The 15,784-nt window shown below is 49.7% G+C and overlaps 1 protein-coding gene across 9 annotated transcripts; it reads right to left on the bottom strand.

Moving 5' to 3' along the window:
* Nucleotides 1-173: 173 nt before the first annotated feature.
* Nucleotides 174-15,273, bottom strand: Actl6b (actin like 6B). 9 transcript variants are annotated; one of them, XM_076923305.1, is made up of 14 exons: nucleotides 15,152-15,273; nucleotides 14,672-14,748; nucleotides 14,135-14,300; nucleotides 13,715-13,815; nucleotides 6,567-6,664; nucleotides 5,254-5,348; nucleotides 5,080-5,186; nucleotides 4,030-4,119; nucleotides 3,788-3,849; nucleotides 3,155-3,269; nucleotides 2,930-3,010; nucleotides 2,737-2,832; nucleotides 2,416-2,502; nucleotides 174-431 (listed from the first exon to the last, which is right to left on the bottom strand). In XM_076923305.1, exons 1-14 carry the CDS (start codon nucleotides 15,174-15,176, stop codon nucleotides 351-353), a joined length of 1,281 nt encoding a protein of 426 aa, XP_076779420.1. In that variant the 5' UTR covers nucleotides 15,177-15,273; the 3' UTR covers nucleotides 174-350. The 9 variants fall into 9 exon arrangements, with proteins under 9 accessions (XP_076779420.1, XP_076779422.1, XP_076779421.1 ...); XM_076923307.1 differs by lacking the exon at nucleotides 2,416-2,502; XM_076923306.1 differs by lacking the exon at nucleotides 2,930-3,010.
* Nucleotides 15,274-15,784: the final 511 nt, after the last annotated feature.

Below are 15,784 nucleotides of genomic sequence, written 5' to 3'. Positions count from 1 at the left end.
TCCACTAAAACCTAAGAAATCCGTGCCCCAGAGTGGCATGAATGTAGGTGTAACTCTCTCTGGCACCTCACCAGATCCCCATTCCCCATCCCCCAAGGAAGGAAGTCAAACACTTTTTATTTTCATAAAAGTTCTTTTTTTTTTTTTTTTTTTTTTTTTTTTTTTTTTTTTTTTTTAACTTCTTCCAACTCAGGAACATCACAGTCTAAGAAGATGTGGGTAAGAGAGAAGAGGGCAATGGGAAATGGAGGGTTCTGCGCTTTTGGATTTCTGGCTGGTAGAACGCCCTCTGGCGTTTCCCTACAATGCTGTGGATGGGGTGGGTGGGTATTAGGGGGAGGGGGGTAACTTCAGGGGCACTTCCGCTCCACGCACTGCTTCCCTCCCTCCTCGTATTCCTGCTTGGAGATCCACATCTGTTGGAACGTACCCTGAGAGAAAGGCAACATCAGCTGTTAGGTGTCACCACACCCCTTCTTCCTCCTTGCCTTCATCCATTTCTTGCTGTATCCTCCCCCAACTCCTTGGAGATTTTAGGCTGCTCTAATACAGAACTACATTCCCAGGCAGGTGCTCTACCACTGAGCCACGCCCCCAGCCCCTCCCTGGGGGATTCTAGGCAGGGGCTCTACCACTGAGCCACGCCCCCAGCCCCTTACTTGGGGATTTAAAATGTTTTGTGCATGCGTATGTATTTGTGCCCGTGTTTGCGTCTGATGATTGAGCTAGCATGTACATACAGAGGACAAACGGCAGGGTTTACCAAATCATACAGGTTTGTCACTCTGTATAGAGGCTAGCTGGCCGTCAGCTTCTGGAGCTTCTCCTGTCTCCTCCCATTTTGTGATAAGAGCGCTGAGATTTTAGATACATGTTCACTTTACAAGTTTTATGTGGGTTCAGGGGATCCAGACTCGGGTCCTCATGCCTTGTGCAGCAGGTGCTTTACCCACGGAGCCATCTTCTCGGCCCTTGTATTTATTTGCCTTTTATTTTGACAAACGGTCTCACCAGGTTGCTCAGGCTGACCTTGACCTTGTGATCTTCCACATCCAGAGTAGCTGGAATTACACCTTCGACCACAGCCGGCTCCACTGTCACCATTCTGACAGCACCTGGCACCTCACAGACACCCACCCCTGCTGCTCTCTCTGGAGGAGTGGGGGGGGAGGGGGGGAGCGGGGCTTCCACACTGGTTTTTTTCATGGATAGCTGCTCTGCCTCCATGTGAAGGCCGGTGTCTCTGGCTCACAGAGCACCTTCCTGGGTGACCTCATTTGTCCCTGCCACTCTCCAGTCTCTTGTTCCAGACTCAGATACCCAGCTGTGTCTTGGTTACTTCCTCCTGAATACCCTTGACCTTAACCTTCTACAATCCCATAACAGATCATCAGATACACGCAGGCTTCACCCAGACCTGTTTTTCTTTGGTTTTCTCTCCTCTCCCCTTCCCTTCCATCGTCTCCCTCCCCTCTTCCCCATCCCCTCTCCTCCCCTCCCCCTCCTCTCAATCCCCTTCCCTCCCTCCCTCTTTCCTTTTTCCTTTCCCTCTTCCCCTTATGTTCCCCCCCTCAGCCCCCTGTCTTTCTTTCCACAGGCTTTCATGTAACACAGGTTGGCCATGAACTCTATGTAGCTGAGAGCATGAATTCCGTCCCCCAAATTCCACATCACAAACCTGGGCAGGACGGTATGCACTTCTGCACTTCGAACCCCAGCACTAAAGAGGCAGAGATAAGCGCGTTCCTGGGGCTCCACCTTAGCCTCCTCTGCACAGCCCCCTTGATCCCAGGTCATAACACGGGAAGGTTCACGATGCATCCCTTGCCACTGGACCACTCTTCTATCCCAAATTCCAGGATGCCCCCTCTACTCACTGACAACATGGCTGCCTTGCCATAGCCATACCCTCACCAGCCTCTGTCCTGAGGAAGTCCCCAGTCTTCGGAGCACACTCATTGGCTGCACTTGTTCCCAAAACTTTTTGGGGGGGGGGTGGAGTGGGGGGCTGGGGTTGTGTAAGTACAGTGCTTGCAAGGACCTTAGTTCAGTCTCCAGAACCCATTTAAAAAAAAAAAAAAAAAAAAACCACCCTTAATCCTAGTGGGGGGAGGATGCTGAGATAGGATTGGGGTTTACCAGATAGCCAGCCTAGGTGACTCTGCGACTTCCAGAACACTGAGAGACCCTCCCTCAAAAACCAAGGTAGGAGGTGCCTGAGGAATGGCAGCTCAGTTTGTTCTCTGGTGACAGGGTCTTGCTATGTAGCCCAGGCTACCCTTGAAGTTGAGATCCCTGTGCCTCAGCCTCCCTAGTACTGGGATTACAGGCATGCCTAGGTACTTGTTGACTAAAAATCGGCAAGTGTCAGGGTCTGTTCTTCTAATACCCAGTGCCCTGCCTCTTCCTTCTCACCAGTGAGGCCAAGATGGAGCCCCCAATCCAGGGGCTGAACTTGCGTTCCATGGTGCTGTTGCTGGCGATAAGCTTGAGCCGCATGCTCTGGGGAAGAAAACGGGCTGGGGAAACGGGCATCTAGACTCCGGGGAGGGATGAGGCTAGGTAGACAGGAGGAAGCCAACGAGGCATGCCATGCGCATTCCGTTAGGGGAATCAAGAGGCACTTGGGATCCAAAGAGCGGAGCCAGGATTGGAATCCGGGTGCCCAGTGTGTGTGTGTGTGTGTGTGTGTGTGTGTGTGTGTGTGTGTGTGTGTGTGTGTGTTGGAGCTCTTACCGGTGGGGTCTTCTGGGAAAGCTCCCGATTAAGTCTGTCTGTGAACCCCTGAAGCAGAGTGTTGCCGCCAGTGACAATGACACTGCCATAGAGACCCTGAGAGCAATGAGAAGGGTCAGCCTGCGGGTAGAACCCTTTCCTTCCTCCATGTTAGCCCTAGGGCCCTTTGCCAAGCTTTAGGGTCTGGCCTCACCGGGCGAATGTCAATATCACACATGCCAATGCTGGTGGTGACCACGTGACCCACTCCTAGCATGGTGTTCCCAGACAGGCCCTGTGGACAGAGGTGATATGGATTTGGGACTTCTGCATCCCTCTCCCCCAGACCTTATCATCCTTTCCAGACTCCTCCACTACACCTCTGGATCCAAGACCCCAGCCAGCCCCACCCCAATCAGTCCCCAGCATCCAGCCAAACCTTGACATTAGAGGGATCAAACAGGCCCTCAGGGATTCGAAGTCGCTCAGCGCCATAGTCTGTGTTGTAGCCGTTGGGCATTTCATAGTGCACAGTGGGCATTTGTGCAGCTACCCTGCCCAAGAAAGGAAGACTCTGTGTGGCTCTGTGCCAGGCGGGATGCTCCAGAGGTTCCTGTGAACCCCAGTTCTGTGCCCCCATCTTTGTTTTTTGAAATGGAAGGGGTTCTCATGTAGCCCAAGCATGCCTCCAACTCAATACGTAGCAGAAGCTGGCCTTGAACTCCTAAACCTCTTGTCTCCATCTCCCAAGTGCTGGTCAGGCTTGTACCACCATGCCCCATAGATGTGAGACTGAAGATGGAACCCAGAGCTGTATACATACAGGCAGGCTGAGCTATATTCCCAGTGTTCTTCTACACACACACACACACACACACACACACACACACACACACACACACATTTTGAGATAGGGTCCTGCTATGTAGGCCAGGCTGACCTGAGACTCTCGATCCTTCTGCCTCAGCCTTCCTGAGTACTGACAAAACAGGAGCTGTAGTATCCCCCGACCCAGCCCTGTGTCAATCAATCCAACCTTCCCTCCCAGCCTGCGGTGTTCAGCCCAACTCACTGTTCATCGTAAGGGGAATCAGACACCTGCAGTACGGAGGCCTGGAAGTCTTGGATCACCTCCTGAGAAGCAAGGAGGAGGGAGGTCTGGGTGCCCTCTGTCTCCATCAAGAGCCCCAGCCTCCAACCCCAACCCATCCATAGCCATCCCCTCCCCTCCCCTGGTTATAGCAAGGGGCCAGGAGCTGACAGGGTGGGAAAAGGGTGGGAAAAGGGTGGGAAACTTTTCAGCTACAGCCTCACGTTACACATGTAGTTATGCCAGGACTTGGAGACTTGGGGTAGCTTCTCCTTTTTCTTCCAGTTTGGGGGGGCTCCCTCCCGTACAGGCTCCTGTGAGGACACAGCCTTTGAGAGTCCTTCCCAGCTGCTGCATGCCCAGCCCATTGGCACACCTATCCCCCTAGTGCTCAGCCACCCCAGCAGCTCAGAGCCCTGAGACGCTGCTCTGCCTCCCAGGAGATAGCGTGGCTTGTCACCCTTCCCTGACTGGGAAGTGAAGACAGTGAGAGACTGTCCCATCAGTGAAACCTACACTGCAAATGTGGTCAGAAGGGCCTGAAGCAGAGCCTGGGGATGTGGCTCAGTGGGTAGAGCACTTGTCTGGGATTCAGGAAGCTCTGGGTTCCATTCTCGCCCTGATTAAACCAGGTGTGGTCTTCTCCAGCACTCAGGAGGTAAAGGCTGGAGGACTCTGCTAGTTCAATTTAGCCCCCCCCCCCCCATCTGAGGAAGCTTTCATCTCTGGGTTTCATGGCTCGTCCCCAACAGAGAAAGGACCTGAACCTGGGATTTTGTCTGGATTTTGTTTGTTTGTTTGTTTGTTTGGTTTTGGTTTTTAGATGGAATTTATGTCATCCAGGCAGGCCTTCATACAGCCAGGGTTTATGTGGTCCTGGGGATCCGACTCAAGGCTCCTTGCATGCCAAGTGCTCTCTAACTGAGACACATTCCTAGTCCCTGGGGGTTTTCTTGTCATTTGTTTGCTTTTTGGTTTGAGAGAGAATGCCTTGTGTAGCTCAGGCTGGCCTCCAGCTCACTGTTCCCAAGGCTGACCTTGAACTCTTGACCCTCCTGCTCCCCACCCCCCCACCTCTCAAGTGCTAGGATTACAGATGTGGCCACATCTGGTCCTCAGACATCTGCTCTCAGCCATGGCATGAAGCCTGTCCCCATATCTAGAAAATGATCCTTTGGGAGATTTGCTCCGTTATCTCATGGGCCTGGGGACTGATGGGTATAAAGCAAATGCCAGGACTGTGATGGCATATCTGGCCACACCACAAGTCCTACCTTGGCTGCAATCATGTAAGGGGGGATGATATCAATAGCCATTTCCTGGAAGAGCTCCCGGCACTGCATGGAGATGAAGTCCCCTGCCAGGGGTGACTTGACAATGCCTGGAAAAAGAAGCAGCCTCAGAACCAGGGCCCCCCAAGGCACCCCAGGCCCCTGATAAGGCCCTACCTTGCTGTAGGACATAGCCATCATGGACTGGGATGGCTGTAGTGTGGGTGGCTCCACTGTCCAGCACCAGGCCTGTGGAGCGTCCATTTGCAAAGCTGTCGTGGGATGGGTCAGTCAAAGAAACAGCAGCAGCCAGTGAGGGAGTTGGGACCCAGGTCAGGCCTTAGTCCCTCTCAGTTCTCTCAGGGTAAGATTCATCCCAGTCTGCAAATAGAACCTTTGGGGTTTTTTTCCTTCTCTAATATGTGTGGCTGTGTGTGTGTGTGAGAGAGAGAAAGATTGTGTGTGTATATATGAGTGTGTGTGTATGAGTGTGTGTATGTGTGTGTCGGTTTGTGTGTATGAGAGTGTGTGTGTGAGCATGTGAGAAAGTTTGTGTGTGTGTATATGAGTGTGTGTGTGTGTGTGTGTGTATGCAGAGGCCCAAGGTTGATATCAGGACTCATCCATGATCGCTCTTCCAACCTATTCATTCAAGAAAGTGCTCTCAGTTAAATGCAGAACTCTCTAATATGTCTTGTTGGCCTCCTGAGCCTGTATTTGCAAGTAAGTGGTCATGCCCACCCGGCATGTATGTGGATTTCTAAGGATCCAAACTCCAGTCCTCATATTTGTGTGGCAGGAGCTTTCAATGCTGAGCTGTCCCATGTGGGCGCTGGGACCCAAACCCAGTCCCTCAACAAGAGCAGCAACTCTTAACTGCCGAGCTTTTGCTCCAGCCCCTAAGCTTTTATATATGTATGGTCATTATAAATAATATTCATTGTACATAAGATTTACTATGTATAATGTTCACTATATTTGGTATAATGCATTGAATATATCATCAATTCAAGCCCAGGCCTTGAACATGTACTTCATCTCCTTAACCCCTTTGAGTGCTGGGGTTCTGGGGGCATGTGGTCCTGTGTCCTGTGGACTCCCTTGAATTGGGCTCCCTTGTCATACCCAGCACACACTTCAGTGTATCACTGATTCTGAAAAAAGACAATGGCTCATTTGGGAAGAAACTTGTCACATGTCCCTTCCTCTTTGGCCCAGACCCAGCCAGTCCCTGATATTTACTTGACACAATCCTGCCTGCTGAGATTGACCCATAAACTCGGTAAAATAGGGAAGCGTTACACATCTGCAACTCCTGCCCCCAGCCCCAAGCCTTCAGCCCATGGGGCCTTCTGCCCTGGTGAGGTGCTAAGAGGAACCTTCCCACCCAAGATACTGATCTCCAGGGAATCGGGGCCCAGCCCCACCCAGCTCAGCACACACCCCACCCTAGCCCTCCACCCGGCAGAACTGCCCAAGTCGTAGGATACGCTGTGAGCACAGCCGTCTTGCATAAGAAGAAGGCAGGAATGTTGTACTGCTCGAACATCAGCTCCGTCAGCTTCTCCCGCTTGGCCCGAGTGTTCCACTGTGAGGGAGGGAGCACAGGAGGGAAGAGTCCAGATGGAGGCCCAGCCAGCGTGTCGGTTAGCATGCATGTGTGTGTGCATACATGCTCGTCCATACTCAGCAACACATACACTCTTAGGCACAAACACATAGAGACTATTCCTATACACACACTTCACAGGTGTGCATGTAGACAGATACACGGTTTCACAGACACAAGTGTGCCCACAGACACAAACACTCCCATACACACATTCACATACAGTTTACACACATGTACGAGAGCCTATACACACATGCATGCACATACATGTATACTCATAACTTAGACTAGAAACAGTCAGGGCCCTCGGTCCATATACACCTGTACAATGTCAGAACTATAAGGAACTTTATTTGATTTGATTTTCTCACAGTGGGGACAAAACCTGAGGCCTGGTACATGCAAGACAAGCGCTCCGCTGACCTGTGTCCTCTGCCCTATTAAGTTTTGTAGTTTATTTTGACACCAGAGCAGCCCAAACCTGCCTCAAATTGTTGATCTTCCTGCCATAGTCTTTCAAGTGTTGGGGTGACAGGCCCACAGCACCCTGCCTGATTTAGAACGTCATTTCCCCATTTATTTCTTTGGTTATTTAGTGTGTGTGTGTGTGTGTGTGTGTGTGTGTGTGTGTGTCTGTAGGGGGAGGGGGAGGGGAGGGAGAGGGGGAGGGGGAGGGGGAGGGGGAGAGGGAGGGGGAGAAAGAAAAAAAAGTTAGTCAGTCTGTCTTCCTGCCTGTCTGTCTGTCTGTACAATATACATGGTGAAGCTGGAGGTTGAGATGAAGTGTCTTCTTAAGCCACTCTCCACCTTACTTTTTGAGACAAGGTCTCACTGAACTGGGAGTTCATCAGCTTTGCTAGACTTGCTGGTCAGCAAGCCCCAGGGAATCTCTTGTCCCCAGTGCCTTGTGTGGCAAACTTTACCAGCTGAGTCCCCTGCCTGGCCCCTGGTTTGATTGTTTGTTTTTTTGAGAAAAGATCCTTTATAACCCAAGGTAGCCTTGAACTTGATACTTAGTTGAGGGTGTTCTTGAACTTCTGATCCATTTGCCTCCATCTCCCAAATATTGGGATTACAGGCATGCCAGAAGTGGAAGCCACAGCTTCCTGCATGTTGAGCAGGTGCTGTACCAACTGAGCTACAGACAGCCCCGGTGCCGCACAGTTCTTGGCAGAGCTGGATCTGGAGTCAGCATCCTTCCATGCTTGGCTCCGTGTTCTTTACTCTGCGCTATCCACCTCAGTCTCTCCTGGATTGCCAGCGCATCCTTATCCTCATCCCAGTTATCTCAGATGCTTTCTGGGTAACGAGAGACTGAATACAAATATCTATTTTTCCCCCCCTCTCAAAGTCCCAGCAAAAACAGAGACATTCTTAAAAGACAGAAACCTACAAAAGCCAGCGAGCACATGAAAAGATGCACCACTGGGGAAATGCAAATCTAGCATCATTAGTCACTAGAGAAATGCAAATCTAAAGCATAATGAGGTCCTACTTTACACCTACATAGACAATGTTGATCATTTAAAACCAGGAAGGCGGGGCTGGCGAGATGGCTCAGCTGGTAAAAGTGCCTGCTGCCAAGCCTAATGACCTGAGTTCAATCCCCGGATCCGCGTGGTGGATGGAGAGACCCGACCCCTGCATGTGTTCCATGGCATGCAGGTGTCCACACAGATACACAGTGAACAAATTAATGTCTCTCATATCAAAACCAGAAAGCAGCATGCTGATAAGAAATTGGGTCCCTCTCATCCCTGGTAGGACTGTGAAAGGGTTCAGCCACTGCAGATTGTAGTGTTGGCTTCCCAAAATATATAATAGAAAGGTTCCAGAGGACTCCAGTCCTGGTTATGCACCCAAAAGAAGTGAGAACAAGGGGCTGGAAAGAAGGCTCAGTGGTTAAGAGCACCTGCTGCTCTTGCAGAGGACCCAGGTTTGGTTCCCAGCACCCACATGGCAGCTGACAATAATCTGTAGGTATCCTATGTTCTCATCCAGTGTCCACAGGCACCAGGCACACACATGCATGCATGCTACATGCTCATATGCATAAGATTAAAAGTCTTTTTTTGAAAATGAAGACAAGTACTAGAGAAAATCTTGGTCCATAACTGTCCATAGCAATACCTTTCAGGAAAGCTGGTGGATGGAGGATGGATGGATGGATATGGATGGATGTAGAAACTGTGGTATGTCTTTGAAGGGGGATATTATTGAGCCATAACAGAAAACGAGGTGCTGGATAAGTGTTACAACGTGAGTGAATGGACACAGGTGTAGGACATCAGACAACTCCAGGGCAGGGGCATGCTTGGCATCCCAGCATCTTTGCTTCTGTTTCCAATGTCCACAAGAATACTGACACAAAGTGTCATATTGTCTGATTGCTTCATTATGAAACAGCCTGAGTAGATATCTGTACAGAGACAGAGAGCAGCCAGGGTAGTGGTGCATACTTGTAATCCCCGCACAAAGGAAGCTGAGGCAGGAGGATACTGACTTTGAGCCTAAACCAGGTTTCTACGAGGAGTCCCAGATCACACAGTAAGCAATTTAAGTAACAGGTCCCTGAACTGTTTCTCAGACCCCCGTGTCCTTGGGCTGTGGTCCACTCAAGTTCCTCACTTGATCTTTCAAAGAGAGTGGATCTGAGGGTCCCTAAACTGGCTGGATCCTTGACACAGGTGGAAATGACACATGATACCTAGGACTGAGGGACACCATGAGTTTTTGAAGACTCTCTGCCTCGTGTCTTCATGCCCCATGGCTCTAAAAAAAGGGGGGGGGCAATCAGAAAAATCTCCAGGGTAGAAATATGTGAAGCCATGTTAAAAAACAGAGAACTCCCTACTTTTGAAGATGACTCAGGACGATCTGTAACTCCAGCTCCAGGAGATTTAACATCTTCTGGTCTACATGGGAGCTTGCACAGAGATAAACTTACTTGCATACACATAATTTAGAAATAATGTAGATAAATCTTACAAATAAACAAGTATATTAAAATTGGAAACAATCAATTCATTGATTCAATTAACGTGTAATTCAGGGCTGGAGAGTTAGCTCAGTACATCGAAGCCCATGGTGCTTTTGCAGAGGATCTGGGTTTGATTCTTAACACTCTTATGGCAGCTCAAAACCATCTGCAACTCCTTCCCAGGGGATCGGACACCTTCTTCTGGCCTCTGAAGTCACCAGGCACGCATGTGGTACACATACATATGTGCAATCAAAGCACTCGTACACATAAAATAGTTTTTTTTTTTAAAAAATCTAGCCGGGCGGTGGTGGCGCATGCCTTTAATCCCAGCACTTGGGAGGCAGAGGCAGGCGGATTTCTGAGTTCGAGGCCAGCCTGGTCTACAGAGTGAGTTCTAGGATAGTCAGGACTACACAGAGAAACCCTGTCTCGAAAAAGAAAAAATCTAAAAATTTCAGTTTAATTAACTATTTTCCTCAAGATGCCAAAGCAGAGATTTCCCTCAAGACCTCCTCCTCCTCCTCCTCCTCCTCCTCCTCCTCCTCCTCCTCCTCCTCCTCCTCCTTCTCCTCCTCCTCCTCCTCAAATAATCCCACAGCAGAGGGCATGGTCAGCAAGCCCTATGCTCCTTTCATGGGGCTTCTCATCAATCATTTTAAATGTACCACTTTTAAATAAAAGCAGGAAACATACTTGCAGAAGTCTTCTAAAAGTCTCTAAAATAAAATGGATGCTCTCAAGATATGGCAGGAGAAACAGTGTGGGAGAAGGAAGATTCCTAACAACAAACTAGTGGGTATCTTTAGTAAAGGAATGTGATATCGGACCCATGAAACAAGAACAAGATGCTTAAAAAAAAGAACATTTGTGGGGAGGTGTTTTGGTGATGGAGCTTCTGCCTAGAATTCTTGTGGCTCTAATTTCTGTCCCTCAGCATCCTCCAGGAGAATAAAAATAGCCTTCAGACATTTTCAGGCTCCAGGCATTTAAAAAGAAGGGAGAGCCAGGAAGTGGTGGGGTGCCCCTTTAGTCCCAAAATTTGGGAGGCAGAGGTGAGTTTGAGGCTAGCCTGGTGTACAGAGTGAGTTCCAGGACAACCAGGGCTACACAGAGAGAAGAAGAAAGAGGAGAAGGAGGAAGGAGAGGAGGAGGAGGAAGAAGAAGAAGAGGAGGAAGAAGAGGAGGAGGAAGAGAATAAAAAGAACATTTGAGAAGACTAAAAGAGGTTGTGGAAATTAAGGATTCTGGAGCAAGGCAGGCAGATGTGATACATGCCTTTACTCCCAGCACTCAGGAAGCAGAGGCAGGTGCATCTTTAAATTCAAGCCTTCTCTGCAGAGTGAGTTCCAGTACAACTAGGGCTACACAGAGAAACTGTTTTGAAAAACAAACAAACAAACAAACAAACAAAGAACTCAGGAGCTGACATGATGCACTCAGTAAAATGGCTGAACTATGAAGTTAAGGCAACATCTTGAAACTTAGAAGATCAAGTAGCAATGGAAAACAGAAGAGAAAATGTAAGAAAATTAGGGGACCAGCTCAGAGGGCACATGATATGAGTAACGAGATTTCCCTAAAGTGGGAACAGAGGAAATGGAGAAACATAAGTGGTAAAAGCACAATTATTTGTTTTTACTCTGTGGGCCAGTGCATGCTTGTGACCAAGCTTGATGATCTAGTTTGATTCCCAGATCCTACATGGTGAAAAAGGAGGACCAAGTTCTGCAAGTGGACCTCTGATGTCCACATGGCCCCCAAACACAGACACACAGACACACAGATACACACACACACACACACACAGAGACACACACACACAGACACACAGATACACACACAGACACACAGACACACAGATACACACACACACACAGAGACACACACACACACACAGAGAGAGAGAGAGAGAGAGAGAGAGAGAGAGAGAGAGAGAGAGAGGACCTCTGATGTCCACATGGCCCCCAGACACAGACACACAGATACACACACACAGACACACACAGACACACACAGACACAGACACACATACAGATACACAGAGAGAGAGGCCCCCAAACACAGACACACAGATACACACACACACACATACAGAGAGAGAGAGACAGAGACACAGAGAGAGAGAGAGAGAGAGAGAGAGCGAGAGAGAAGTATGAAACCCAGACACATACAGAAATAAGAAACACACACACAGGCAGAAACATGAAACACAGATACACATAGGTAAGAAAATTATATAATTTTTTCACTTAATTGAAAGACAAAGGTTTCCAGAACAATTAATGAAATGTACCAACAGTGGTACATATCATGGAGAAGTTTCAAAACACTTAGGAGGGAGTGAAAATTTTAAATACTTTCAGTGGGAAAAAAACCAGTAAGATGGTTCTAGACTTCCCACTATCAACATTAATTGATATTGAACATCGATATATGTTCAAGGGCCATGGAAGGAAATGCTTACAAGATTTGAAGAGAAATATTTTGCAACATGGAGTATGATACCTAGCTAAATTATCAATTCAACATCTCAGAAGAAATACTTCCTGTGACCAAAGGTGATTACTGAAGCCTTTGCTCCATGAAAACAAAGGAGTGAATCAAGGAAAGGAGTCAGGGGCTGGAGAGATGGCTCAGCAGTTAAGAACACTGGCTGCTCTTCCAGGGGTTCTGAGTTCAATTCCCAGCAACCACATGGTGGCTCACAACCATCTGTAATGGGATATGGCGCCCTCGCTGGCCTGCAGCATATACACACACAGAACACTGTATACATAATAAATAAATAAATAAATAAATAAATAAATAAATAAACTAACTAACAAATCTTAAAAAAAAAAAGAAAATAGAGGGAGTCAAGTAACAGAAACACTTTTCTTAGAAGAAAAACAAAGAGAATCTCCTAACCACAGAAAGGGGCTGGAGGGGTGGCTCAGTGGTTAAGAGCACTTGTTGCTCTTGGTGAGGACCTGAGTTCAGTTTGCAGCACCCACAATGAGTAGCTTACAACTGCCTCTAACTCCAGTTCCAAGAGATCTGATGCCCTCTTCTGGCCTCTCTGGGGACTGCACAGATGTGACGCATGTACAGACAAGTTGGCATACACACATTCACATAATATAGTTTTTAAAAAATACATTTTAAAATCCATGCGGTAATTCATACGTGGTGTTTAGAGATATGGAAGGCATGGGTCCTGGTGGAGTCCACCCATCGGTGCAGCACTCAGTAGGAGCTCAAGTCTGAGGCCAGTACCAGGGAGATCTTGTCTCAGAAACAGACAAATGGGGCTGGCAAGAGAACTCAGTAGGTGATGACACTTGCCACCAAGCCTGACCACCTGAACCCATAGTGTGGAAGGAGAGAACTGACTCCTGCAGTTTGTCCCTTGCCATATGTGTGTGTGTGCGCGCACACACACACACACACACACACACACACAACAAACAAATAATGAAACAGGCGGACAAAATGAATATGAAAACAAAACAAAACTGAAATCCTAGCACGAAGCGATTCGTGAAGTCCCACCCCTAGCTGAGGACCTATTGTTAACTGGTGGCTTTCGGGAGAGGAAGATTCAGCTTTCTTCAGAGATGTGGTCTTTCTATGTAGTCCGGGCTGTCCTGGAACTCACTATATAGTTGAAGATGGACTTGAACTGCTGATCCTTCTGCTCCTATCTCCTGAGTACTAGGACTGCAAGCATATGCTCCCCTTCAGTAGTGAGGCTTGAACCCAGAGCCTTTTGCATGACAAGCAAGTACTCTTCCAACTTAGCTACACTGGTAATATGTATATATAACGTGCACCAGTGTGTGTGTGTGAACAACGCAGGACAATGGAGTGAATGGAGCTGGGAGAGAGAAGGAGGGATGGACGGTAAGCCAGGGAGGAAGGGTGGGAGATGTCAGTGTGAACAGGACAAATCTGGAAAGGGAGGTGAAGTGATAGATAGTGGCGACTCCACATTAGAGTTGACGATGGAAAGGATGTGTCTCCAGGGACCCAGGGCTGGACGTGGGGCTGGATGAGGCACTCACCGGAGCCTCCGACATGAGTACTGGGTGCAGGTTTGGCTCGGACTTGACATGTTTGCTGTAGGTATGATCCAGGATGGCTCGGAAGCACTCCCAGTCCTCGACTAGGGACAGAGGACCAGCGTGGAGAGATAGATGGGGAGGTGGGAAGGAAGGTAAGGATCAGAGACAGGAAGTAAAGGAGGAGGGAGGCCAAGTCTAGAGGTAGGTGAGTCCAACTTCTGCTTACAAGCACCCCCTCCCGTAAGTTCCTGAATTCTAGGGGTCCTGGTCTGAAATCCCAGCAGTTGTAGGGAGCAGTGTGATCCTTGGGACTTGGGCAGCAGCAAGCAAGGCTCTGTGGCTGTGGAGATCTGCATCCACACGTTGTGGGGGTGGGGGCTCCCAGTCTGTTTCAGAAAGTAGTGGGTGGGGGTCCCTTACTCATGCCGTTCTTGAGGGGCGACATGACCTCCGCTCCATCCCGAGGCACGTGCAGGGCATTGGTGTCGATGTGGAAAATCTTCCCTTTCTTCTCTTTCTCCCCCTCCAGCTCCAGCCCGCCCCCCTCTTCTGCGGCCAGCAGCCCCACAGTGGTGGGGAAGTCAGCCTGGTTACAAGGAACACGAGTGGGGAGCTACATTATTCCCTCCTTTTTTGGAGGCAGGCTCTAACTGTGAAGCCCTGGCTGGCCTGGAACTGTCTATGTAGACCAGACTGGACTTGAACTTACAGAGATATGCATGTCTCTGCCTCCAGAGTGATGGGATTAAAGGAATGTGGTACCATGCTCAGCTGGATCACCCCTTCTAATCCCTTGTCCAATTGCGCGCCAGCCCTCAGCCACCCCCCAGGGTTCTTCCCCTGTCTCCACTCGGGTGAGCTACTTGGATTGACCTGTGAGCATTTGTTCGTAGGCCGACCCACCTGGCAGAGGGTGTATGAGCCCCTGGGATTTGGGGAGGGGACTGGAAGGCTCACCTTGGGGCAGTCCTCCCCAGCGTACCCAGCTCGGACTGAGAAGGAGCCAATGTCAAAGACGAGCGCCCCCACCTCATCTGTGCAAGGAGACAGGCGTGTGAGGAGACCTCTCCCAAACTGTCCCCCTAAATAGCTTGGAGAGGAGTCTGAGGGTATAGCCACAGTTTGAACTTCAGCCGGGAGTGGGTGGGAGATCCACCTGGACTTCAGGGCGTTCTGGAAGTGGAGGGTCAAAGCCACCAGAGTTCCCTCTTGCCTAGCGGCCTGGCAGGGAAAAGAAAGGTCCAGGGGCCGGGAGGCAGTGCACGCTTGGGAACCCAAGAGAATGGAAAGCAGAAGTAGTGGGAGACCCAAACCTCAGACTGGACCTGATGCAGTACGGAGGTGACAGGCCCAGGGATGCTCAGGGCTTGGGAAGCGCGGGTTCGGGATGCAGGGCTGTAGACCAGGCCGAGAGCCCGGTGCCCCAGGCCGGCTCACCTCCGCCGTAGACGCCCCCGCTCATAGTGCCCTCTCTACGCTGCTCGCGGCCTGTGGGCGGCGGCGGGATCAGCACCGAGGCGGCCGGACAGCTCCCGGGATCCCGGGCGGGGCGGGGCGCAGCGGCGGCCAATCAGAACACTGGATCCCCCGCCCCCAACGGCGCGGCCGATTGGTTATGAAGCGAGACAATAACCCGGCTGGGGGCCGCTGCTTTAAAGGGACAGCTGCTTCTTCATTCGAGGTTGGGAGGAGGCGAGGGTCCAATTGCAAGGACTCTGGAGACTGGCCAAAGACACACAGAGAGAAAACAAGAAAGAGATGGAGACGAGGACTCCACAGGGGAACGGTTGGAATGGGACTTCCTGATGCATGGGACCCTCGTTTCTGGGTGTTTTTTATTTTTATTTATTTATATTTTTACGCAAGTGAGGGAGAGGTCCCCTCTCAACCAGAGCTGTCCATCTCAGACTCCGGAGCCAGAACCTACCGCATTTAGTGTAAATGCAATCACAGAGAGATGAGGAGACGGGAAGACAGAGGACCAGAGGAGTATGTCTCTCCATCTCTTCCCATGTCTTTTTACCTTTGTCTCTGGACTTACTTATTTATTTATTAGACCAAACTGGTCTC

This window comes from Arvicanthis niloticus, chromosome 24 (genome assembly GCF_011762505.2).
Source record: "Arvicanthis niloticus isolate mArvNil1 chromosome 24, mArvNil1.pat.X, whole genome shotgun sequence".
Lineage (NCBI taxonomy): Eukaryota > Metazoa > Chordata > Mammalia > Rodentia > Muridae > Arvicanthis > Arvicanthis niloticus.
This window is presented reverse-complemented; position numbering and strand designations above follow the sequence as displayed.

What these genes read in the sequence shown, in the direction of transcription:
- Actl6b (XM_076923305.1), bottom strand. Translation starts at nt 15,176, where the DNA reads ATGAGCGGGGGCGTCTACGGCGGAG. An exon ending in GATTCCCCTTACGATGAACA is followed by an intron (nt 3,270 to 3,787) that starts GTGAGTTGGGCT and finishes TTTCTTGGGCAG; the next exon opens with GGTAGCTGCACAAATGCCCA. An exon ending in TTGATCCCTCTAATGTCAAG is followed by an intron (nt 3,011 to 3,154) that starts GTTTGGCTGGAT and finishes CTCTGTCCACAG; the next exon opens with GGCCTGTCTGGGAACACCAT.